Source organism: Oncorhynchus masou, chromosome 27 (genome assembly GCF_036934945.1).
Source record: "Oncorhynchus masou masou isolate Uvic2021 chromosome 27, UVic_Omas_1.1, whole genome shotgun sequence".
NCBI lineage: Eukaryota > Metazoa > Chordata > Actinopteri > Salmoniformes > Salmonidae > Oncorhynchus > Oncorhynchus masou.
In genome coordinates, this window is record NC_088238.1 from 21,278,304 (window position 1) to 21,304,483 (window position 26,180).

General features: G+C 46.2%; 1 protein-coding gene across 1 annotated transcript; it reads left to right on the plus strand.

Moving 5' to 3' along the window:
- The first annotated feature begins 577 nt into the window (after positions 1 to 577).
- On the plus strand, positions 578 to 23,653 carry LOC135515778 (myotrophin-like). Its single transcript, XM_064939508.1, has 4 exons — positions 578 to 922; positions 5,429 to 5,542; positions 10,721 to 10,804; positions 22,341 to 23,653. Exons 1-4 carry the CDS (start codon positions 854 to 856, stop codon positions 22,425 to 22,427), a joined length of 354 nt encoding a protein of 117 aa, XP_064795580.1. The 5' UTR covers positions 578 to 853; the 3' UTR covers positions 22,428 to 23,653.
- Positions 23,654 to 26,180: the final 2,527 nt, after the last annotated feature.

Sequence of the window (26,180 nt, forward strand, 5' to 3'; positions counted from 1 at the left end):
TGAAAAGGAGCGGAAGTTGCAGAAGATAAAAGTAGTAGTAGCTGCAAGTAGTAGCAGCAGCAGAAAAGTTATTAGGAGTGAACGATCTTACTGCAGAATAGTTACAGGAGATCTTGAAAGGAGTCCCATCCTCCCAAGCTAGAAGCCAGGAGTAGGAACAGTTGTTGAGAAATGTTGTGGGATAAGGGGTGTGTTTTGATTTTATAGGTGCAGGGTTAGTGGGTGGTGCAAATGTTATTTTACCGTTCACATTTATATATATAATTGTCAAATTCCGAACTGAGAAAGGCTGGAATACTCAAAAAGCGTCTCATCAGGCGGAAATTCACACGAAGAAGATCTGCGATCCCGGTCGTCACTAGTTACCACAGCCACAAATTCATAAATCCCGCCCATTTCTACAATTTATCTTCTTTAAATGTGGTTTTAAACCTAACCTTGAACCTAACCTTAACTACACTGCTAACATTATGACTAACTCTAAACTTACTTTTTTTAAGCGAATGGTTCATATCAAGACAATTTTGACTTTGTGTTTTCTAGTGGAATTTTTCTGGCATGAAGGAAAGGTTAACTTCCGGGTGTGCGGCATCGGAAACGCTTCATGAGAGAAAGGCGGACCCCTCTACTGTCCTTTCTTTGAAACTTTATTTTTTAACAATTGCCTGCAGTGCACTATAGAAGTACCAGGTGTTCAATTTAGCAAATTATTTAATTCCTTTAACGCTGCAAATTTTATAGCCGCCTTCCCTTGACTACGGAGTGATCTGTCAAGAACTGCTTGCCTTGAGAGAAGTTTGACAGCTGCATTTTTCATTAGGGAAGCCACAGTGAACTCTTGGAACACAAGAAAATGGGGGATAAAGAATTGATGTGGGCCTTGAAAAATGGAGACCTTGACGAGGTTAAGACTCTAATGAAGGTACGATATACTGTAGCTATCTTACTCGCAAATCAGCCAGCTATGTGCGCTAGCTTGCTATGTTTTGTCTGTATAGCTAGCAAACGTTAGCTAGCCATGGCATTGCAAGGTTAGCTAGCTAGGTAGCTGACTTTCATAGCTAGCTTAGTGTACATACATTAGCTAACTATCCGTTCACCTAACTATCACCAACTCACTGTAGTTAGCTAGCTAGAAGGTTTGCTTTTACAAACGTTTGTAAAGCAATCGGTAGCTAGATTGGGTAAATTGTTAGATAGCTAGCTTTAGCAAACTACCATGCTAAACAGAAATGGTTAGCGAGCTACTGCAACAACTTGTAATCTGATTCAATCACTGTGTATCGGTGTGTGTCTGTTTGCCATTGCCTAATGAATGACTAAAGTTCTGCAGACAAGCATATATATGGTCAAGTACCTAGCTAACGTTAACGACCTATTTAGCTAGATAGTTGGCTCCTGCTTGAGAATCAGTCATGGTTGGTTTTAGCAAGCAGCCAAACTAGCTATAGCCAAATCCACAGGCCCGTGTTGTGACAGCTAGCTAGTGTGCGGGTGTCTCAAGAGTTTTGTTGCAAGGCAGATCTATCTAGATGGCTAGCTTGCTAACTTCATGCTGTTGAAACCATGAAGTAGGCCTAATCATAATACTTGTTTGCGCTCTACTTTGAATGAGGATGTTCCGGGGAATCTTATCATTCAGCCTCCATACTGACTGGGTCTCACTCATTTTCAGGCCACACCTATGCCATTTTCAGAGCAGTGAAACATTTGCTATTGGTCTGTAAACTGGTCATTTTAGACACTAACTTATTTTGGTCATATTTCTAGACATAAAATAGACTCAAACTTGAATCAATCATATTTGAAGAACACTTTAATGGTGGCAGTCGTTTTGTAGGCATCTTCTTGAAATAGATTTTATCACCAATGTTGCATACTCTGTAGGCCTACATTCCAGGCACACACCGTGCATTTGGAAAGTATTCAGACCCCTAGACTATTTCCACATTTTGTTACATTTCAGCCTTATCCTTTTTTTTTATCCCTCAACAATCTACACACTACCCCATAATTACAAGGCAAAAACAGGTTTTTAGACATTTTTGCAAATGTATTAAAAAAAACCAAATGTTCACATTTGCATAAGTTTTCAGACCCTTTTACTCAGTACTTTGTTGAAGCACCTTTGGCAGCGATTACAGCCTTGAGTCTAGGGTATGACGCTACAAGCTTGGTACGCCTGTATTTTTGGAGTTTCTCCCATTCTTCTCTGCAGGACTTCTCCAAGCTCTGTCAGGTTGGATGGGGAGCATTGCTGCAGCTATTTTCAGGCCTCTCCAGAGATGTTCGATCAGGTTAAAGTCCAGGCTCTGGTTGGGCCTCTCAAGGACATTGTAGTCTTCGGGACAATTGTCAATCTTGGTTTCATCAGACCTGAGAATCTTGTTTCTCATGGTCAGAGTCCTTTAGGGCTGTCATGTGCCTTTTACAGAAAAGTGGCTTCCGTTTGGCCACTACCATAAAGGCCTGATTTGGTGGCGTGCTGCAGAGATGGTTGTCCTTCTAGAAGGTTCTCCCATTTCCACAGAGGAACTCTGGAGCTCTGTCAGTGACCATCAGGTTCTTGGCCACCTCCCTGACCAAGGCCCTTCTCCGATTGTTCAGTTTGGCCAGGCGGCTAGCTCTCGGAACAGTCTTGGTGATTCCAAACAAATTCAATTTCAAGAATGATGGAGGCCACTGTTCTTGTGGAGCTTCAATGCTGTAGAAATCTTTTGGTACCGTTCACACAATCCTGACAAGGACCTCTGTTGACAATTTCCTTTGACCTCATGGCTTGGTCTTTGCTCTGACATGTACTGTCAACTGTGGGACCTTTGACAGGTGTGTGCATTTCCAAATCATGTCCAGTCAATAGAAACAGGATGCACTTCAGCTCAATTTCAAGTCTCATAGCAAAGTGTCTGAATAAAAAATCTTAAACCCTTTACACCTGTGTGTATAAGGTAGTAGTTTTGGAATTGTTATGTTAGATTTCTCGTTGGTCATTACTGCATTGTCGGAACTAGAAGCACAAGCATTTCGCTACACTCGCATTAACATCTGCTAACCATGTGTATGTTACAAATACATTTGATTTTATTTGAATACATATGTAAATAAGCTATTCATGATTTTTTTTACTTTAATACATTTGCAACCATTTCTAACCCTATTTTGACTTTGTCATTGTGTGGTAGAAGAAGGCTGTAACATAACAAAATGTGGAAAAGGGGAAGGGGTCTGAATACTCCCCCCAAATACACAGTACATAAGGTATCTAAGCATTGGATCTTTCTGTGAAGTACCTGAAAAGAATACTGTGGTTTGAGGTTTAGCTAGTCTGGTGTAGGTTGAACACCTTCAAATAGCTGTGGGGCTAACTCTTGTTGAAAGCTGAACCACACTGATGAATCATTTAGGTCTGTAGAGCTCCTATGTAAAATCAACATGTCTTTTTATGCATTTTGTTTAGACCGTAGGCTTGGCGCTAGACAATCAGACCTCTATTCTTTATCTTCAACCTCAACCTATCAGTTGATTAGCTAACTTCTGTGAAACAGCCTAGCCCTAACCATTAGGGTGGACTGTATTTAGGCTCTGCTTTCTTTTCAGCTTTTGGTGATTGAGTCTAATCAAAGTCAGAAGTACAGCTATTTCAAAAAAGTCTTTACTGATTTTTGGAACGCAAGGACATTACTAATGCACTGAGTTGCTGCATTACTCATATTGATCTCAAAGGCTGTGTTTACACGGGCAACTCAATTCTGATCTTTTGCCGCTAATTAGTCTTTTGGCCAATCAGATGTTTTGCCAGTAATTGACTAAAATATCAGAATTTGCCTGCCTGTGTAAACCTAGCCCAATAATCCCAGATAACAATTAAATTGCAATAGGATGGAAATGTTTCAGATCTGGGCCATTCAGTTGCGGAGATGGGTTTTTCCACACGTTGCCAAAGATTTTTCAAAAGCAGGCAGCTCCTAGACACTTCATACTGCACATGTGGATATTAAACTGATCCACTGTCGTTTCCCATATCCCTCAATGAAACCGTTTAAATTGGCCCCATATTACCCAGCTCCTGGAGGTAATATTTGAAAACTATTAGAACAGGCATGATGGTATCTCATCACCAATGGATTCAGTTGGCTTGTGTGAAAAAATGAAGGCATGGGAATGGTGACACAGGTGAGCATGCCAGAGATGGGTCTCTGTGGGAGATGTATATATGCAGTCATACAGCTAGTGACAGGATAGCAGATTGACTGCACATCACTGTCGGGTTTAGCCGTTATGTTTGTCATTCATATGTATTCATATTTGAACTGCAAGAAGGGCAACTAGTGTCTGCAGCTGCTGTCTGTTTATCCAATAGGAACCTTTCTCACCAGGCTACATTATACGTTTACCTGAGTTATGGAGACCTATCAAGCTTCAGAAATCCAATGAATTGCAGCAACGGCATCCATTGAATCACTGTGCTGTCGAGCCTAAGCTTTTGAGAGCAGGTGAGTGGTGCTAGCATGACCCAAAGCCTGGCTGTAACCTTTACTGAGCCAGATTGATTATCACGCCCGTCCGGCACAGCCAAAGACTAGCCCAGACCCTGACTCATCTCCTGATAGGCTTGTTGCCTTAGGGCAGTTATGCGGTAATGGAATTATGCGGAGACTCAAACAAAAACCAGTAACTTCAAAGTTTAGCAAACCATACAACTCTATGCGCAACGACTTGTCTACTCTTAACAATTTCCACGGAACATTTAACAAAACACATTTACAGGGAGAACTATGCAAAAACAAAGTTTGATAACTGCACTAAACTGAGAGATTTTACCCTTTCTTTTACCAAACTTTGCATCAAGTTTTATTTTTTCACTGTGGAAATTGTTCAAAGTTGTCATTGTGCATAGAGCTGTATGATTTTGTTGAACTTTGAAATCAATGGTTTTTGCTTGGCATATTTTTCTGCAGGATGCTTAGCAGGTGAATACATTCCAGTCCCCTCTTTCCTCAGGCCACATAGCCAGCCAATGAGAAAGGTGCTATGACATGGCACTGACAACGCTGCCCGGTCTCTGTGATGAGTGTTGTCTCTTCAGGACGACCCACCGCTCCACACAATGGACTGTGGCTACAGAGCCTGTCTTTCCTCTCGCCTGCAGGCTTGACATTTTGAGGCCTCATAATACCACAGCAGGGAGACTCTAGGAAGAGGCGTGTTGTGTGGCGTGATTGTGTGACGGCCTTTGTTTTTTGAACTGAGAGGTGTTTCTGGCACAAGAAAGGATTTCTGTTATTATGTGATTGTATTAACTGTGTGCATGTCCATGCAGTAAGTGTTTGTTCCTTTTTAGCAAGTGGGTGACCAAGTCTTGATACAGAAGGGGAAGTTGTGTCGGTGATGATGGTATCTCAACCGTTTGTATTTTTTTTATTTTTAGGATGAGGATGTGAACAGGACCCTGGAGGGTGGCAGGAAGCCCCTGCACTATGCTGCTGATTGTGGCCAGGCTGAGATGCTGGAGTACCTCCTCTCCAAGGGAGCAGATGTCAACGTAAGAGCTGCTAGTGGGAATACTGCTATCAATATAGGCCTACTGCTGTTATACAGTTATTAGAATACTGCTGTCAATATAGGCCTACTGTTATACAATTATTAGAATCCTGCTGTTAATATAGGCCTACTGTTATACAATTATTAGAATACTGCTGTTAATATAGGCCGACTGCTGTTATTAGAATACTGCTGTTAATATAGGCCTACTGTTATACAATTATTAGAATACTGCTGTTAATATAGGCCGACTGCTGTTATTAGAATACTGCTGTTAATATAGGCCTACTGTTATACAATTATTAGAATACTGCTGTTAATATAGGCCTACTGCTGTTATACAGTTATTAGAATACTGCTGTCAATATAGGCCTACTGTTATACAATTATTAGAATACTGCTGTTAATATAGGCCTACTGCTGTTATACAGTTATTAGAATACTGCTGTCAATATAGGCCTACTGTTATACAATTATTAGAATACTGCTGTTAATATAGGCCTACTGCTGTTATAGTTATTAGAATACTACTGTTAATATAGGCCGACTGCTGTTATTAGAATACTGCTGTTAATATAGGCCTACTGTTATACAGTTATTAGAATACTGCTGTTAATATAGGCCTACTGCTGTTATACAGTTATTAGAATACTGCTGTTAATATTGGCCTACTGCTGTTATACAGTTATTAGAATACTGCTGTTAATATAGGCCTACTGCTGTTATACAGTTATTAGAATACTGCTGTTAATATAGGCCGACTGCTGTTATTAGAATACTGCTGTTAATATAGGCCTACTGTTATACAGTTATTAGAATACTGCTGTTAATATAGGCCTGCTGTTATACAGTTATTAGAATACTGCTGTTAATATAGGCCGACTGCTGTTATTAGAATACTGCTGTTAATATAGGCCTACTGTTATACAATTATTAGAATACTGCTGTTAATATAGGCCTGCTGTTATACAGTTATTAGAATACTGCTGTTAATATAGGCCTACTGCTGTTATACAGTTATTAGAATACTGCTGTTAATATAGGCCTACTGCTGTTATACAGTTATTAGAATACTGTTATATAGTTATTAGAATACTCTTGTTAATATAGGCCTACTGTTATACAGTTATTAGAATACTGCTGTTAATATAGGCCTGCTGTTATACAGTTATTAGAATACTGCTGTTAATATAGGCCTGCTGTTATTAGAATACTGCTGTTAATATAGGCCGACTGCTGTTATTAGAATACTGCTGTTAATATAGGCCGACTGCTGTTATTAGAATACTGCTGTTAATATAGGCCTACTGTTATACAGTTATTAGAATACTGCTGTTAATATAGGCCTACTGCTGTTATACAGTTATTAGAATACTGCTGTTAATATTGGCCTACTGCTGTTATACAGTTATTAGAATACTGCTGTTAATATAGGCCTACTGCTGTTATACAGTTATTAGAATACTGCTGTTAATATAGGCCTACTGCTGTTATACAGTTATTAGAATACTGCTGTTAATATAGGCCTACTGCTGTTATACAGTTATTAGAATACTGTTATATAGTTATTAGAATACTGCTGTTAATATAGGCCTACTGCTGTTATACAGTTATTAGAATACTGCTGTTAATATAGGCCTACTGCTGTTATACAGTTATTAGAATACTGCTGTTAATATAGGCCTACTGCTGTTATACAGTTATTAGAATACTGCTGTTAATATAGGCCTACTGCTGTTATACAGTTATTAGAATACTGCTGTTAATATAGGCCTACTGTTATACAATTATTAGAATACTGCTGTTAATATAGGCCTACTGTTATACAATTATTAGAATACTGCTGTTAATATAGGCCTACTGTTATACAGTTATTAGAATACTGCTGTTAATATAGGCCTACTGCTGTTATACAGTTATTAGAATACTGCTGTTAATATAGGCCTACTGCTGTTATGCTGTTATTAGAATACTGCTGTTAATATAGGCCTACTGTTATACAATTATTAGAATACTGCTGTTAATATAGGCCTACTGTTATACAATTATTAGAATACTGCTGTTAATATAGGCCTGCTGTTATACAGTTATTAGAATACTGCTGTTAATATAGGCCTACTGCTGTTATACAGTTATTAGAATACTGCTGTTAATATAGGCCTACTGCTGTTATACAGTTATTAGAATACTGTTATATAGTTATTAGAATACTGCTGTTAATATAGGCCTGCTGTTATACAGTTATTAGAATACTGCTGTTAATATAGGCCTACTGCTGTTATACAGTTATTAGAATACTGCTGTTAATATAGGCCTACTGCTGTTATACAGTTATTAGAATACTGTTATATAGTTATTAGAATACTGCTGTTAATATAGGCCTGCTGTTATACAGTTATTAGAATACTGCTGTTAATATAGGCCGACTGCTGTTATTAGAATACTGCTGTTAATATAGGCCGACTGCTGTTATTAGAATACTGCTGTTAATATAGGCCTACTGTTATACAGTTATTAGAATACTGCTGTTAATATAGGCCTACTGTTATACAGTTATTAGAATACTGCTGTTAATATAGGCCTACTGTTATACAGTTATTAGAATACTGCTGTTAATATAGGCCTACTGTTATACAGTTATTAGAATACTGCTGTTAATATAGGCCTACTGCTGTTATATAGTTATTAGAATACTGCTGTTAATATAGGCCTACTGCTGTTATACAGTTATTAGAATACTGCTGTTAATATAGGCCTACTGCTGTTATATAGTTATTAGAATACTGCTGTTAATATAGGCCTACTGCTGTTATACAGTTATTAGAATACTGCTGTTAATATAGGCCTGCTGTTATACAGTTATTAGAATACTGCTGTTAATATAGGCCTACTGCTGTTATACAGTTATTAGAATACTGCTGTTAATATAGGCCTACTGCTGTTATTAGAATACTGCTGTTAATATAGGCCTACTGCTGTTATTAGAATACTGCTGTTAATATAGGCCGACTGCTGTTATTAGAATACTGCTGTTAATATAGGCCGACTGCTGTTATTAGAATACTGCTGTTAATATAGGCCGACTGCTGTTATTAGAATACTGCTGTTAATATAGGCCGACTGCTGTTATACAGTTATTAGAATACTGCTGTTAATATAGGCCTACTGCTGTTATACAGTTATTAGAATACTGCTGTTAATATAGGCCTACTGCTGTTATACAGTTATTAGAATACTGCTGTTAATATAGGCCTACTGCTGTTATACAGTTATTAGAATACTGCTGTTAATATAGGCCTACTGCTGTTATACAGTTATTAGAATACTGCTGTTAATATAGGCCTACTGCTGTTATACAGTTATTAGAATACTGCTGTTAATATAGGCCTACTGCTGTTATACAGTTATTAGAATACTGCTGTTAATATCGGCCTACTGCTGTTATTAGAATACTGCTGTTAATATAGGCCTACTGCAGTTATTAGAATACTGCTGTTATATAGGCCGACTGCTTTTATTAGAATACTGCTGTTAATATACGCCTACTGCTGTTATTAGAATACTGCTGTTAATATAGGCCTACTGTTATAGTTATTAGAATACTGCTGTTAATATAGGCCTACTGCTGTTATTAGAATACTGCTGTTAATATAGGCCTACTGTTATACAGTTATTAGAATACTGCTGTTAATATAGGCATACTGTTATACAGTTATTAGAATACTGCTGTTAATATAGGCCTACTGCTGTTATACAGTTATTAGAATACTGCTGTTAATATAGGCCTACTGTTATACAGTTATTAGAATACTGCTGTTAATATAGGCCTACTGCTGTTATTAGAATACTGCTGTTATGTTGTTAGTATTTAACAACCGTATTCTAATGTGAGTCCTTCTCCATTTTATTAGTACTGATATGGAAGAAGGCTATGGTGGTTGCCCTCTCTGTCTCCTATCTGCTCACGTTAGAGATCAGTTATTACTGATGCCCAAGGAGGAAGGAATGATGTTTTCCATTCTGTGTTTGCATTCATTTGCTTATTGAATAGACCTAATGGTACCAGAGAGAACAAGTCCCTTATTCTTAATCCACTCATACAAAGCTTCTACTATAGTCAACCACATACTGTAGTAACGACTCAGACCGACATGACTTAACCACTGTAGACTCTGCTAGTCTTGTTCAGACATGTAGAGAGTGGTTAAGTTCTATATTTGGACCAATGGGATTCCTCCGTTTATAAGGGACTTGTCATTATCCTGAAGCCCCCCCCCCCCCCAATTCCCTCAGTGTGCAGAGAGCAGCACAGGCTAACTGGCCAGACCACATAGTCTGTCAGAATGCTCCCCTGAGCCTCAACCCATTACCACACTGCAGTGGAGGGAATCGATCTGCTTTTACAATGGGATTGAGTAGAGTGATGGTTGTGGCATTTACAAGTTAGGGAAGGTGACAGTATTGTACGGTTTTGCGCTAGTATCTTTCTAGGTAGCCTCGTTGTGCAACTATTCTTAATATTAGAAATTCTTAACCTTATTCAAAGCTCTTCTTTGGTCTCAGCCCCTCATTATTGCCACACAAGCCTGAACGTTCTTATGGGTGTCACTGACCCAAGACGTTATAGTTAGTGTTGACCATTTAGCCGATACTTGCTAGAACTGGACGTTCTGACCCTGAATGTACCAATGTGAATTTGGAATGCTTGTTAACTAGGCCCGACTCTCACTGCACACAGTCTGTCGAGCCATGTCCTCTCCCAACCTCCCTTATCTGCCTCATGGCCTGATCACCAACACACTTGTCGTTCACTCCAACATCCATCAGTCTGGCTGTTACACCATTTTGCTTCCTCTAGTCTTGTATCACTAACACCCCCCCCCCCCCCCCCCCCCCACACAATGTGTAACTCTGTCTCTCTTCCCCAGTCCCTTCAGATAAGGGGCCCAGTCAGGGCTCCTGAAACAGGGGAGATAAATAGTGGCAGAGTGAGTTTCCTCTAATTCATTGACGTGATAAGGAGAGAAATAAAAGCGCTCCCTCTGAGTTATTTCCTCTGATAACGAGAGTGCCCTTGTGTTGGAGGCAGGGACGACTGGTCTGCTGATGTATGCTGGCTGTCCACGCACAAACCCGCTCACTCCCTTTTTTTTTCTCCACTTTCTTTGGTCTCCCACAGGCCCCAGACAAACATGGTATCACTCCGCTGCTCTCTGCCACGTACGAGGGTCACCTGACCTGTGTCAAGATCCTGCTAGAAAAGGTAACACCGCACACGTGTGCACAGAGCTGTCTTTACCCTCGTCGGAGCCATTTCTGTGTTGGAAGTTGTGTGTGTGATGTGTAACTGCTGATGCGGTAACTACTGTATGACAAAGGACTAGAATGAAGGCTGAATGTTCAGTGACTCTGGTCCTGCCTGCCCAAACCTTCTGTTCTGTGTGGAGGGAGCTGGAATGTTCCTAGACCTCATCACACAGCACTGCTGCTGTTTGTTCCTATCCCACTAGCTAGCTATACACACACACACACACACACACACACACACTTCTCACTCAGCTCTGGAACACTGAGGAGATGACACGGTGGCTGAATGTGACAACTCTGTCCTGGCAGTCACCCACCGCTGTAGAGAGGAGCCAACACTTTTCCTTAACACCAAGGAGCTGCTTTTACAGTCCTGTAATGCTGCCATTTTTTGGATTCATACAATCAGATAGGTTATGTATTCTTTGAGAGGTGATCTTTGTCAAATTATTAAATAATCGTATTCCTAGTACACAGTAACTATCACAGTGCAGTCGTAGAGCAGTGATTTAGACCATATTTTGTTTGATGCAGAACTGTGTACATACAGGACATGATTTGGGCACTGCCTTGTGGAGGAGTCAGTCACTCACTGTGTTGTTTTCATTCTGCTCACGTTTTCCCAGCTGCTATCATGGCATGTCGGCTCAGTGAGGTACCTGTGGTGCAGCCACATAGAAATTCCAGATGTCTCCATTCTCTAATAGTAAGCCCTGTGGAGGCTTATATCACTTTCCTCTCTCTCGCGCTCCCTCTCGCTCTCTCTCGCGCTCCCTCTCGCTCTCTCTCCGCGCTCCCTCTCGCTCTCTCCGCGCTCTCTCTCCGCGCTCTCTCTCCGCGCTCTCTCTCCGCGCTCCTCTCGCTCTCTCTCCGCGCTCCCTCTCGCTCTCTCTCGCGCTCCCTCTCGCTCTCTCTCCGCGCTCCCTCTCGCTCTCTCTCCGCGCTCCCTCTCGCTCTCTCTCGCGCTCCCTCTCGCTCTCTCTCCGCGCTCCCTCTCGCTCTCTCTCGCGCTCCCTCTCGCTCTCTCTCCGCGCTCCCTCTCGCTCTCTCTCCGCTCCCTCTCGCTCTCTCTCCGCGCTCCCTCTCGCTCTCTCTCCGCTCCCTCTCGCTCTCTCTCCGCTCCCTCTCGCTCTCTCTCCGCGCTCCCTCTCGCTCTCTCTCCGCGCTCCCTCTCGCTCTCTCTCCGCGCTCCCTCTCGCTCTCTCTCCCGCGCTCCCTCTCGCTCTCTCTCCGCTCCCTCTCGCTCTCTCTCCGCGCTCCCTCTCGCTCTCTCTCCCGCGCTCCCTCTCGCTCTCTCTCGCGCTCCCTCTCGCTCTCTCTCCGCGCTCCCTCTCGCTCTCTCTCCGCGCTCCCTCTCGCTCTCTCCGCGCTCCCTCTCGCTCTCTCTCCGCTCCCTCTCGCTCTCTCTCCGCGCTCCCTCTCGCTCTCTCTCCGCGCTCCCTCTCGCTCTCTCTCCCGCTCCTCTCGCTCTCTCTCCGCGCTCCCTCGCTCTCTCTCCCGCTCCCTCTCGCTCTCTCTCGCGCTCCTCTCGCTCTCTCTCGCTCCTCTCGCTCTCTCTCCGCGCTCCCTCTCGCTCTCTCTCCCTCCGCGCTCCCTCTCGCTCTCTCTCCGCGCTCCCTCTCGCTCTCTCTCCGCTCCCTCTCGCTCTCTCTCCGCGCTCCTCCGCTCTCTCTCCGCGCTCCCTCTCGCTCTCTCTCCGCGCTCCCTCTCGCTCTCTCTCCGCGCTCCCTCTCGCTCTCTCTCCGCGCTCCCTCTCGCTCTCTCTCCGCGCTCCCTCTCGCTCTCTCTCTCCCGCTCCCTCTCGCTCTCTCTCCGCTCCCTCTCGCTCTCTCTCCGCGCTCCCTCTCGCTCTCTCTCCGCGCTCCCTCTCGCTCTCTCTCTCGCGCTCCCTCTCGCTCTCTCTCCCGCTCCCTCTCGCTCTCTCTCCGCGCTCCCTCTCGCTCTCTCCGAGCTCCCTCTCGCTCTCTCTCCGCGCTCCCTCTCGCTCTCTCTCCGCGCTCCCTCTCGCTCTCTCTCCGCGCTCCCTCTCGCTCTCTCTCCGCGCTCCCTCTCGCTCTCTCTCCGCGCTCCCTCTCCGCGCTCCCCCTCGCTCCCTCTCCGCGCTCCCCCTCGCTCTCTCTCCGCGCTCCCTCTCGCTCTCTCTCCGCTCCCTCTCGCTCTCTCCGCGCTCCCTCTCGCTCTCTCTCCGCGCTCCCTCTCGCTCTCTCTCCGCGCTCCCTCTCGCTCTCTCTCGCGCTCCCTCTCGCTCTCTCTCCGCGCTCCCTCTCGCTCTCTCTCCGCGCTCCCTCTCGCTCTCTCTCCGCGCTCCCTCTCGCTCTCTCTCCGCGCTCTCTCTCGCTCTCTCCGCGCTCCCTCTCGCTCTCTCTCCCGCTCCCTCTCGCTCTCTCTCCGCGCTCCCTCTCGCTCTCTCTCCGCGCTCCCTCTCGCTCTCTCTCCGCTCCCTCTCGCTCTCTCCGCGCTCCCTCTCGCTCTCTCTCCGCGCTCCCTCTCGCTCTCTCTCCCGCTCCCTCTCGCTCTCTCTCCCGCGCTCCCTCTCGCTCTCTCTCCCGCTCCCTCTCGCTCTCTCTCCGCGCTCCCTCTCGCTCTCTCTCGCGCTCCCTCTCGCTCTCTCTCCGCGCTCCCTCTCTCTCTCCGCGCTCCCTCTCGCTCTCTCTCCGCGCTCCCTCTCGCTCTCTCTCCGCTCCCTCTCGCTCTCTCTCCCGCTCCCTCTCGCTCTCTCTCGCTCCCTCTCGCTCACTCTCGCTCCCTCTCGCTCCCTCTCGCTCCCTCTCGCTCACTCTCGCTCCCTCTCGCTCTCTCTCGCGCTCCCTCTCGCTCTCTCTCTCGCTCCCTCTCGCTCTCTCTCGCGCTCCCTCTCGCTCTCTCTCCCGCTCCCTCTCGCTCTCTCTCCGCGCTCCCTCTCGCTCTCTCTCGCGCTCCCTCTCGCTCTCTCTCGCGCTCCCTCTCGCTCTCTCTCCGCGCTCCCTCTCGCTCTCTCTCCGCTCCCTCTCGCTCTCTCTCCGCGCTCCCTCTCGCTCTCTCTCCGCGCTCCCTCTCGCTCTCTCTCCGCGCTCCCTCTCGCTCTCTCCGCGCTCCCTCTCGCTCTCTCTCCGCGCTCCCTCTCGCTCTCTCTCCCGCTCCCTCTCGCTCTCTCTCCCGCTCCCTCTCGCTCTCTCTCCGCTCCCCCTCGCTCTCTCTCCGCGCTCCCCCTCGCTCTCTCTCCGCGCTCCCCCTCGCTCTCTCTCCGCGCTCCCCCTCGCTCTCTCTCCGCGCTCCCTCTCGCTCTCTCCGCGCTCCCTCTCGCTCTCTCTCGCTCCCGCGCTCCTCTCCGCGCTCCCTCTCGCTCTCTCTCCGCGCTCCCTCTCGCTCTCTCTCTCCGCTCCCTCTCGCTCTCTCTCCGCGCTCCCTCTCGCTCCCTCTCCGCGCTCTCTCTCCGCGCTCTCTCTCCGCGCTCCCTCTCCGCGCTCCCTCTCCGCGCTCCCTCTCCGCGCTCTCTCTCCGCGCTCCCTCACGTGTAGCTGCACAACACATGGTAGAAGCACAATATGGCAATTTCTTTCATTGCCTCGTGATTGTGCTTTTTTTTATGTCTCTGGTCTCTATCTGGGGAGTGCCGACATGTCAGTACAATTACAAATTACTTCCATAAAACGTGTGTGTGCCTCAGCATTTGTATGTCGATGTTTGTGTTTTCTTGTTTCTGACTGTGAGACTGGAAACCAACAGGCTAATATTTCCAGTGGGTAAGCATCGGTCATCTCCCAACCCCAGCCAGGCTAAATGAGGTGGGGTATACAAAAGCACCATGACGCGCTCATCAGAGTGGCGTAAGCGGCCTCACTCGCCGAGTGATTCAGCGCCACAGCAGTTAAGGGACTTACTCCACTCACCTTTGTCCAAACTCCAAGCGGCGCCCCTTTCTTTGCATCCTACGGACAAGACCCGCCATGTAAATCACTCGGCATCAACACTACTGGGAGGGGACACAGTCACAATGCATGCAGAGACCGAGATATCATATGGATTAGAGGTCAACCGATTCTGATTTATTTATTTTTTTTAACGCCGGTACCGATTTATTGAAGGACCAAAAAAAGCTGATACCGATTAATCGACCAAATTATTTTATTTTTCATTTTATTTAGTATATATGTAATAATGACAATTACAACAATACTGAATGAAATCTAACATAATATAATACATAAATAAAAATCGATTTAGGCTCAAATAAATAATGAAACCTGTTCCGTTTGGTTTAAATAACACAAAAACAGTGTTGGAGAAGAAAGTAAAAGTGCAATATGTGCCATGTAAAAAAAGCTAACGTTTCAGTTCCTTGCTCAGAAGATATGAATGCTGATGTTTCCTTTTAACATGAGTCTTCAATATTCCTAGTTAAGAAGTTTCAGTTTGTAGTTATTATAGGAATTATAGGACTATTTCTCTCTATACCATTTGTATTTCATATACCTTTGACTATTGGATGTTCTTAGGCACTATAGTATTGCCAGCCTAATCTCGGGAGTTGATAGGCTTGAAGTCAGCGCTGTGCTTCAAGCATTGCTAAGAGCTGTTGGCAAACGCAGGAAAGTGCTGTTTGAATGAATGCTTATGAGCCTGCTGCTGCCCACCACTGCTCAGACTGTTCTATCAAATCATAGACTTAATTATAATATAATCAACACACAGAAATACGAGCCTTAGTTTCCAGATTTGACTATATTAATGACCTATCATTTCGAAAATAAAATGTTTATTCTTTCAGTGAAATACGTAACCGTTACGTATTTTATCAAACGGGTGGCATCCATAAGTCTAAATATTGCAGTTACATTGCACAACCTTCAATGTTATGTAAAATGTAGCAAATGAATGACGGTCTTTGTTAGGAAGAAATGGTCTTCACACAGTTAGCAACGAGCCAGGCGGCCCAAACTGTGTGTATACGCTGAACGCAAGAGAAGTGACACAATTTCTCTAAATAATATTGCCTGCTAACATGAATTTCTTAACTAATCTGCAGGTTTAAAAAATATACTACCTTGCTGCACTCGCGTAACAGGTGGTCAGCCTGCCACAGTCTCATCGTGGAGTACAATGTAATCGTGTCCAAAAATACCGATTGTTATGAAAACTTGAATTTGGCCCTAATTAATAGGCCATGCCTATTTTATTTATTTTTTTACATTTATTTTTTTAAATAATTGTTAAAATTTATGTTTATTTTTTTAAGGAAGAAAAAAAAGTTTTAAATCGGTCGACCTCTAATATGGATGGCACCAGATCACCTGTTAGGGATGGGACACAGTCACGATACATGCAGAGACCGAGATATGTGGCTGGAACCAGATCACCTCTTGGGGCGGGGACAGCCTCGGCGCTATACGTCAGTAATTGAGACCCTATCTGGCAGATATGAGAATGTGGCGTCTGTCATCAGGCGACGGCAGGCCCGGGTCACCACCAGCCATGGGCTCATCAGCAGGGTTTAGGCCTGAAGTGGAGTGCAAGGAGATATGAGTTGACGCTCCACGCCACAGCAGCCTGATGTCTCGTTTCAGCCAGAAGCTACAGCAGCAGGACTGGAGCTCTGAAACACTTTCTCTCTGGCTACCTTTAACCACACTGTTATTACACATCAAGAGCAACAGCAGGCCAGTGCTTGAATGTCTTCTCATTTATTCAGCTTTAAGAAACATTCAGAGGAATCGAATACTGCATCGGTAGTCCACTACTACCAGAATGTATCATTCATGATAACTCAAGTATTCATTCTGAACAAAATGCTTGACAGTCTCGGAAGTGTGCACCTGAGCATCATGGGAGCTGACCTCTGACTGCCCACAGGTGGTTCCTGCATTTTCGAAGGCCTGTTAACCCTGTTTGACCCTAACCAGCCAGCATGCTGGGGGAGGGAGCGCTGCTGACTTGACTACAGGCCAGCTACTGACGGCTTCAGAAGAACACAGGGCTTGTTAATTATGAATCAGCACTGAAGCCCTCCCTGCCTCCCTTAACAACTCCCACTCTTACTTTTATTAAACCCTCGTCAGAGGACAAATGTTTTTTTATTTTACAGCTTTTGTGCTACATATACAGTGGGGCAAAAAAGTATTTAGTCAGCCGCCAATTGTGCAAGTTCTCCCACTTAAAAAGATGAGGCCTGTAATTTTCATCATAGGTACACTTCAACTATGACAGACAAAATGAGAAGAAAAAAAAAATCCAGAAAATCACATTGTAGGATTTAGATGGATAGTACTACCTTTTCCAGTGTGGTCCCATGTGGCTCAGTTAGTAGAGCATTGTGCTTGCAACACCAGGGTTGTGGGTTCGATTCCCATGGGGAACCAGTATGAAAATATATGCACTCACTACTGTAAGAAGCTCTGGATAAAGAGGGTCTGCTAAATGTTACACTACAGTCACCCCCCTCACCCTCACTGTTGTCTTGCAGTACAGCCATCCCCCCTCACTGTTGTCTTGCAGTACAGCCATCCCCCCCTCACTGTTGTCTTGCAGTACAGCCATCCCCCTCACTGTTGTCTTGCAGTACAGCCATCCCCCCTCACTGTTGACTTGCAGTACAGCCATCCCCCTCACTGTTGACTTGCAGTACAGCCATCCCCCTCACTGTTGACTTGCAGTACAGCCACCCCCCCCTCACTGTTGTCTTGCAGTACAGCCACCCCCCTCACTGTTGACTTGCAGTACAGCCATACCCCCCTCACTGTTGACTTGCAGTACAGCCATACCCCCTCCTCACTGTTGACTTGCAGTACAGCCATCCCCTCCTCACTGTTGACTTGCAGTACAGCCATCCCCTCCTCACTGTTGTCTTGCAGTACAGCCATCCCCTCCTCACATTTGTCTTGCAGTACAGCCATCCCCCCTCACTGTTGTCTTGCAGTACAGCCATCCCCTCCTCACTGTTGTCTTGCAGTACAGCCATCCCCTCCTCACTGTTGTCTTGCAGTACAGCCATCCCCCCTCACTGTTGTCTTGCAGTACAGCCATCCCCCTCACTGTTGTCTTGCAGTACAGCCATCCCCTCCTCACTGTTGTCTTGCAGTACAGCCATCCCCCTCACTGTTGACTTGCAGTACAGCCATCCCCCCTCACTGTTGACTTGCAGTACAGCCATCCCATCCTCACTGTTGTCTTGCAGTACAGCCATCCCCTCCTCACTGTTGTCTTGCAGTACAGCCATCCCCCTCACTGTTGTCTTGCAGTACAGCCACCCCCCTCACTGTTGTCTTGCAGTACAGCCATCCCCTCCTCACATTTGTCTTGCAGTACAGCCATCCCCCCTCACATTTGTCTTGCAGTACAGCCATCCCCTCCTCACATTTGTCTTGCAGTACAGCCATCCCCTCCTCACTGTTGTCTTGCAGTACAGCCATCCCCTCCCTCACTGTTGTCTTGCAGTACAGCCCTACCCCCCTCACTGTTGACTTGCAATACAGCCATCCCCTCCTCACTGTTGTCTTGCAGTACAGCCATCCCCTCCTCACTGTTGTCTTGCAGTACAGCCATCCCCTCCTCACTGTTGTCTTGCAGTACAGCCATCCCCTCCTCACTGTTGTCTTGCAGTACAGCCATCCCCTCCTCACTGTTGTCTTGCAGTACAGCCATCCCCCCTCACTGTTGTCTTGCAGTACAGCCACCCCCCCCCCCTCACTGTTGTCTTGCAGTACAGCCACCCCCCCTCACTGTTGACTTGCAGTACAGCCATCCCCTCCTCACTGTTGTCTTGCAGTACAGCCATCCCCTCCTCACTGTTGTCTTGCAGTACAGCCATCCCCTCCTCACTGTTGTCTTGCAGTACAGCCATCCCCTCCTCACTGTTGTCTTGCAGTACAGCCACCCCCTCCTCACTGTTGTCTTGCAGTACAGCCATCTCCTCCACTGTTGTCTTGCAGTACAGCCATCCCCTCCTCACTGTTGTCCTTGTCACTGTTGTCCTGCAGTACAGCCATCCCCCCCTCCTCACTGTTGTCTTGCAGTACAGCCATCCCCCTCCTCACTGTTGTCTTGCAGTACAGCCACCCCCTCCTCACTGTTGTCTTGCAGTACAGCCACCCCCTCCTCACTGTTGTCTTGCAGTACAGCCATCCCCTCCTCACTGTTGTCTTGCAGTACAGCCACCCCCTCCTCACTGTTGTCTTGCAGTACAGCCATCCCCTCCACTGTTGTCTTGCAGTACAGCCATCCCCTCCTCACTGTTGTCCTGCAGTACAGCCATCCCCTCCTCACTGTTGTCCTGCAGTACAGCCATCCCCCTCCTCACTGTTGTCTTGCAGTACAGCCATCAGCCCCCCTCACTGTTGTCTTGCAGTACAGCCATCCCCCTCACTGTTGTCTTGCAGTACAGCCATCCCCCCTCACTGTTGTCTTGCAGTACAGCCATCCCCTCCTCACTGTTGTCTTGCAGTACAGCCATCCCCTCCCCTCACTGTTGTCTTGCAGTACAGCCATCCCCCCTCACTGTTGTCTTGCAGTACAGCCATCCCCTCCTCACTGTTGTCCTGCAGTACAGCCATCCCCTCCTCACTGTTGTCTTGCAGTACAGCCATACCCCCTCCTCACTGTTGTCTTGCATTACAGCCATCCCCCCCTCACTGTTGTCTTGCAGTACAGCCATCCCCTCCTCACTGTTGTCTTGCAGTACAGCCACCCCCTCCTCACTGTTGTCTTGCAGTACAGCCATCCCCTCCTCACTGTTGTCTTGCAGTACAGCCATCCCCTCCTCACTGTTGTCTTGCAGTACAGCCATCCCCTCCACTGTTGTCTTGCAGTACAGCCATCCCCTCCTCACTGTTGTCCTGCAGTACAGCCATCCCCTCCTCACTGTTGTCCTGCAGTACAGCCATCCCCCTCCTCACTGTTGTCTTGCAATACAGCCATCCCCTCCTCACTGTTGTCTTGCAGTACAGCCATCCCCTCCTCACTGTTGTCTTGCAGTACAGCCATCCCCTCCTCACTGTTGTCTTGCAGTACAGCCATCCCCTCCTCACTGTTGTCTTGCAGTACAGCCATCAGCACCCTGCGTGTGTTTTGGTCAAACAGCCCTCCTATCCTTTTCCTCTTCTTTGAGAACAGTGCAGCCAACAGAAGTATTTCTCCATCCCTATACAGATATCGATCTCCTTTCTTTCCTCCCTCGTTCAAGGCCATGTAAAATATGCCCCGTGAACGGCCCTACGACCGCTTGACTGGAGCGGGCGGGTCGATGGACTCCTGTAAGCATCACATCTTATAACCAATCCTGAGGGGAGGAGATCTGAGGGCCTGATAGATTATGCATAATCTGTCTCTCCTTTCCACTCAATAATGGCATAATGAAGTCTTAATGGACACCTCGGCCAAGAGGCAGACTTACATAACCCTTATTGCTACTTACTACACACACACCATGGCGTTGTTTTGCTCTGTCACTCCAGAATGCTGTGACTGGCCTACATCTCACTTAGCTCAGGCGGTATCGCATCCGGCCGTGATTGGACGGCGCACAATTGGCCCAGCGCTGTTCGGGTCTTGCCGGGGTAGGCCGTCATTGTAAATAAGAATTTGTTCTTAACTGACTTGCCTAGTTAAAGGTTAAATACATTTAAAAAATAGTTGCAGCCTCAATCTCTTCCTGGCTGGATGTTGTTTGGACCATCGGTGTTTACTGGCTACCATCATTACTCCCATTTTAGACTAGCTCATTATTCTAAGTGGAGACCGGTGGATGTCCATGGTAGATAGCCTCCTCCACGTCCCTCAAGTCTACAGTTGTTTTCTCCCCCCCTGTCAGTAGAGCCCAGGGAGAGTGAGAAGCCGTGTCGGTGTACGACAACACGAGTTGGTCTTCACTGGATAATACAGCTCGCTAGCTCCAGTTAAATAATGAGTCAGGGAATGCTCATTAGATGGTGCTGGAAGGCTCCTGTAGGTAGTCTGCTAGGTAGCAGCCTTCTCCCAGGCTGTGTTGACTAGGAGTCTTGTTGAGGTGAGCGTCGGGGTGAAGTGATGCTGTTGTGTAAATGAGGCCTGTGGAGTACTGCTACGTCTGGGTCCTCCACCACCGGTACCAGCTGCTAGCTAATGACTTCCCCTGAGCTAGAGGGCCTCCTCCACCGGTACCAGCTGCTAGCTAATGACTTCCCCTGAGCTAGAGGGCCTCCTCCACCGGTACCAGCTGCTAGCTAATGACTTCCCCTGAGCTAGAGGGCCTCCTCCACCGGTACCAGCTGCTAGCTAATGACTTCCCCTGAGCTAGAGAGCATCCTCCACCGGTACCAGCTGCTAGCTAATGACTTCCCCTGAGCTAGAGGGCCTCCTCCACCGGTACCAGCTGCTAGCTAATGACTTCCCCTGAGCTAGAGGGCCTCTGCCTCCTCTTCCTCGTTCTCTTTGCCGTCAGCCCACTAGAGCTGCGAACACGATGACCATGGAGAACACCAGGCTTGGTCACAAGATGCCTCACTAACACACCATCCAACTACAGGTGTTGAGGCTTCGCTCGCTTGCGCTCTCTCGCTCTCTCTCGCTCTCTCTCTCTCGCTGCGTGTCTGAAGATTGCTGGTTTGTTTAACTATGTTACCACATTTATTTGGTGATAGTTTGGTCCTGTTATGAATATTGAAACCCATACAATCTCACTAAGCCAGGTCGTCATTGTAAATAAAAAAATCTATAACTTTTCACAAAGTTGCATCAGAACACTGTAAACTGTATTGTTAGATGCAAGTAAACTCATAAATTGAGCTTTTCCCCCAATTTTAGAGACCTCTATCTAAGACGGTATCCACCCGTCCTGTTTAATCCCTGTAGCCCGTGCCCCGCTCCGGTGCCCCTTTTGGCAGCACATATACACACACTTTCTGCCTGGCACTCAAAGTGGGTCAGGCTTCTCCACTCGACAATGGCGTGTTCTCTGCCCGGGCTCCGTAAGCCCCCGCTAAGAGGCTAAAGTTTTCCATATAAGTTGTTGGTCTGGTAATGCTCAACCACTCGTCAGCTAGTCTTGTACGTTTTATCCCACTTTGTCCGTTATTTGCAACCATTGCTGGATTCCCTTCACCCTCATTCACCTTCACTGTCTTGTTTCTAAACTGTGTGTGTGTGAGAGAGATGAACAGAAACATTGGGTTAGAGGGAGTCGGCCAGAGCAGGGCACTGCACAGCTTTGCTCATCTTGAACTGAAAATGAGTAGTAGTTTTAATCAGTGATTCTGCGCAGTGCCTTGCCGCTCCTTTTGGAATGCAATTGGAGAGGGTGAGAGAGACCACATAATCACAGAGTGGTCCTTGGGGGACAGTCAGTTTGGCCCACACTCTCACAGAGCATTACTGATGGGCTGAACCTGTGGCCTTGGGTAGAGGGCTGGATGGGGGTGTGGGGTGAACACTGATTCTAACCTTGGCCTGTGGTTCAATTTGAATGAGCGGGTTCACACTGAGGTTGAGGCCTTGATGCTCCACTCAGATCATAATGTCTCCCTGTCATGTCCCCCCTCCCCCAGGGAGCCGACAAGGAGCAGAAAGGACCAGACGGACAGAGCGCCTTCGAAGCAGCCGAGACTGACGCCATCAAGGCTCTCCTCAAGTGAGACGGGAGCCTAGAAGGGCCGGATGCAGCAGTGGTCCCCCAGACAGACAAGATGGACACACCCCTTCCCCCGACCTCTGTCTTTAGCACTGCTTTGTCTGTTTGCAGCTTTTGGTTTTTTTCCCTTTTTTTGTTTTGTTTTTTAAGTTGTAGGGATTCTCTCTTCTTGCCTCTTCAGTAGCCATTGGATGGATGGAGTTGTCAATCATGTCTCCCTTGGGGACCAAACACTGAGGGGAAAAGCACCGACTTGGACCCTCCCTGAACACACAAGGATGCAATGTAAAAAAAAAATGAATAGAGCTTAACACTTAAATATGATCGCTCTCAAGTCCTGTGTGCACTCCTTGCACAAAGATGTTGGCAGAAAAACCGGAGACATTCAATAGTGTTCAGTTTTGTTGGCCGTTTTCAGTATTGTAAGACCACTTGGTTATATTCATCTTCCAAACATCAGTTGTGCTAGATGGAGGACGGTTGTAAAGATGAATTCTATTAGCCCAGTAAGATGGCCTCTTTCTCCTGGCTGTGTGCTGTAGCTCTTCTGTAGACCTGACTGGCTAACTGTCCAGCGCTTCAACTAGGGGGGTTTGTACTGTATGAGAGGGTAGGTCCTGTTTAGGTGGCTAATAATATTGGTTACCCACTCTCTACGTAACCCTCTACTGATAACATATCACACTAAACATTAATGACCAAGGTTACTCTAACGTATAATAGCGTAAATATCCCCTTGACCAATCACCACGTTGGCTATTACAAAAAATGTATGTAAAAAAAAAAAAAAAAAAAAAAAAAAGTTTAATCTGTTATTAAAACATTGCTGTGTAGTGATGTCATTATGTCAACATTGACCATTATGCAATTTAGAATTGCATAATGTTTTTCCCTTTTTGAGTGAGTTTTGAACGTGTTCTGATCTGCAATCCTTTGTTGCCGCAGTGTGTTTTGTATTAGATGAATTTGGTGGGTGGGCTCTGAACGGAGGGATATACAAGGGTTCAGGGTTCAAACTGTGGATCGGGAAATCATCGTCCTCTCGCTCTCTGGGTTTGATTAACTTGCCGGCTCTGCTGCATGTCAGAACTGCTTCTACTGCTACGTTCTCCAAAATGGCTGCCTTCCTCTTTTGGTTGCTTTCAAGTAATTACAATGCAAATGGTAACAAAATACTTTCTCTCTGGCATTGTTGTGAGGGGAAAACTGAAATAAAAAATCTTAATTATTCTTTGTGTGGTAATCCATTGATTTTGTTTTCTGCTGGTCTTGTCACATTTCAGTCAGTCTTTACAAATAGAAAAACACTCATTGACTCTGAACGGACACTTCTGAGCGGTGTGTACACTTAACTGTAATCTATATTAGTTCCGTTGTATACAGCTATACACGTCTGTGGACCCACTTACCTGCGAGGCTGCGATCCATACTAGGTGCTTTGTGTACAGCCATGCCCTCCATCTTAATGACTTGAGTATTGCTTGTGTCTTTGTCAAACTGTCAGCAGCATCAAAGCCCCCCTCCAGCTGTGTCTGAGCCTGGAGCACAGTGGGCTGTCCTGAATGAATAACAAGCAGCAGCTATTGATTCCATTGATTCCTCATTATACTGTCTGGGCTCTCTGAGTGGTGAGTGTCTCTGGCAGGGGGAAAAAATGACTTGCTCATATTGTTCACTGACTGCTGCCTCTAGAGTGCCCCCAGTCCCAGGTGAACGAGCTAGCTCGCTCTCCCCCCGGTTAAATACCCTCCTCTGCTTAGACGTTGACTAACACCTAGCCAGTTGCCTCCCATTGGGTGAAGGGCCAATGGAACACTAAGTTCTGCTCTCTCCAGCCTATAGGATGACATTAGAAAATGATGGCTGAGGTTTGAGGAAGGGATGTTTATCACTGACATCTTGGTGTTTTATTTTCCCTTCGCTGGTGTCTTTTTGTTCATATCCTTTGGCTTCTCAATAGAAATCAGCCCGTGTTCATGAGCTTGACCTGAACAAAGTCTCCCTTTTCAACTCCGATAGGCCTGTGTGTCTTTCAGGAGGTGAATGAGGTATCTTGATGGTATGGGGGACCATTGAGTTGCTTCCCTGATGCTTGTAGACATGGGTCACCTACCAGGCACATTGCTCTGTACAGAGGAGGACTGAGAGCGTGACATCAGTCTGAAACATACAACACAACAGTGTGCTGTGACTGAGCAGAGCCCAGGTCTTTTTCATATTTCACTAAATGACGCATGGCTTAATGAAGAGCCAGCTTTGTACCGTCTGAGATCATAATCCTCTTTCTTCATCCCTACACCTTGCATGTTATGTTCTGTTATGCTCCTTGACAGTCAATATAATACCGTGGACAAGCTCAGGTCAGGAAACCCATTCCATCCTGGCCCATTGGCCATTACTCAACACACACCCCATCTAAAACAATGGTATCATTGAAAAGAGCTGCACACTGGAACAGTGCTAACGTACGTGTTTGTGAAGTATCTTGAGTATGGCTGAAGTGGGCGGGCTGCCTAGTATCCAATGGTGTTTCTGTTATAGAAGTAGGCGGGCTGACAGGTATCCAATGGCGCTTCTGTCATAGAGGCTTTTCCTTCTTCTCTAAAAGGCATTACTGGAGATGATCAACTGCACTGTTCTGCACCACAATAAGAGCAGTGAACCCTGGGGCTCACACTAAAAGTACCCAACCATTTCAAATGGTGAGGCAACAGTTGGTTGCAACATGTTTCCTGCTGTGCCACTGAAGCTTGACTAGAGTCTATGATGGAACCCTGCTACACAAAACATAAACAAAGGCATTCAGTAGGAGGTGAAAGACATCACCCATTTCACCCAGCTTAACCTGCGGCTGATAGACAACAGTCACCATAATGTCTTCTTTAGTCTGTAAATGCTAAAGGCAGCTGGAGAGCAGAGAGAAGAGAGCAGGGGGGAGAGACCAGAGTGAAACTGGATGAGTGTAGTGGCAGGCCTGTGAAGTCTCGTGCCTCTCTTTCCCTGCCCATGTCTAAAGCCTTCCCCTGTCCGTCTCCCCGAGAATAAAGGAGAAATCAATTATTCCAGAGCTGTGAAACATCGAGATAAACTCAGACTGCGAGTGCAAATTCTGTTCAATCCTTGTCTCTTCTCTGATTGGGTGTCTACACGATTAAAATGGTTAGAAAGGTCTGTCCGTCCATTCTTGATTGGCAAGGAAATTCTGCTTGGGAATATAAAGCACTTAATTTCCTTCTGTCTTTGCAATGCAGAGGCACAAATACTCTTCATATGTGATGAGAAAAACCTATGATTTAGGCTGATGATAAATAAGAATTCATTGAGCCTATAAATTGCCTCTCCACAGGCCTGCGGACGTGCTCTCAGGCAGTTCAGGTGTTTTCAACTGAGCTTTATCTGCTTAGACCAGGGAGGGAGATCCTGTTTTATAATCAAACCATAATAATTTGCTTGAAAATGGAAGCCGTTCCCAGTAGTTTAGATACTGTGGGAAGTCTAGGGGAGAATCTCAATTCCATACTCCTCATGTCCTCCCTCCTCGCCTCCTTCTAAAAGCCCACTGGAGGAGAAAGTCAGAGGGGCGAGACCTCTGACTTTCTTATCCAATTGGTTTTGAGAAGTAGGTGAGGAAAGAGGAGTGAAGACGCAAGGAGTATGGAATGAGATTCTCCCTTGGAGGCCATCTATTTGATGTGCTGCTTATCGGAAGGCTTTTCTATATGTGATAGTAAGACTGGGTCAAATAACCATCAAAACC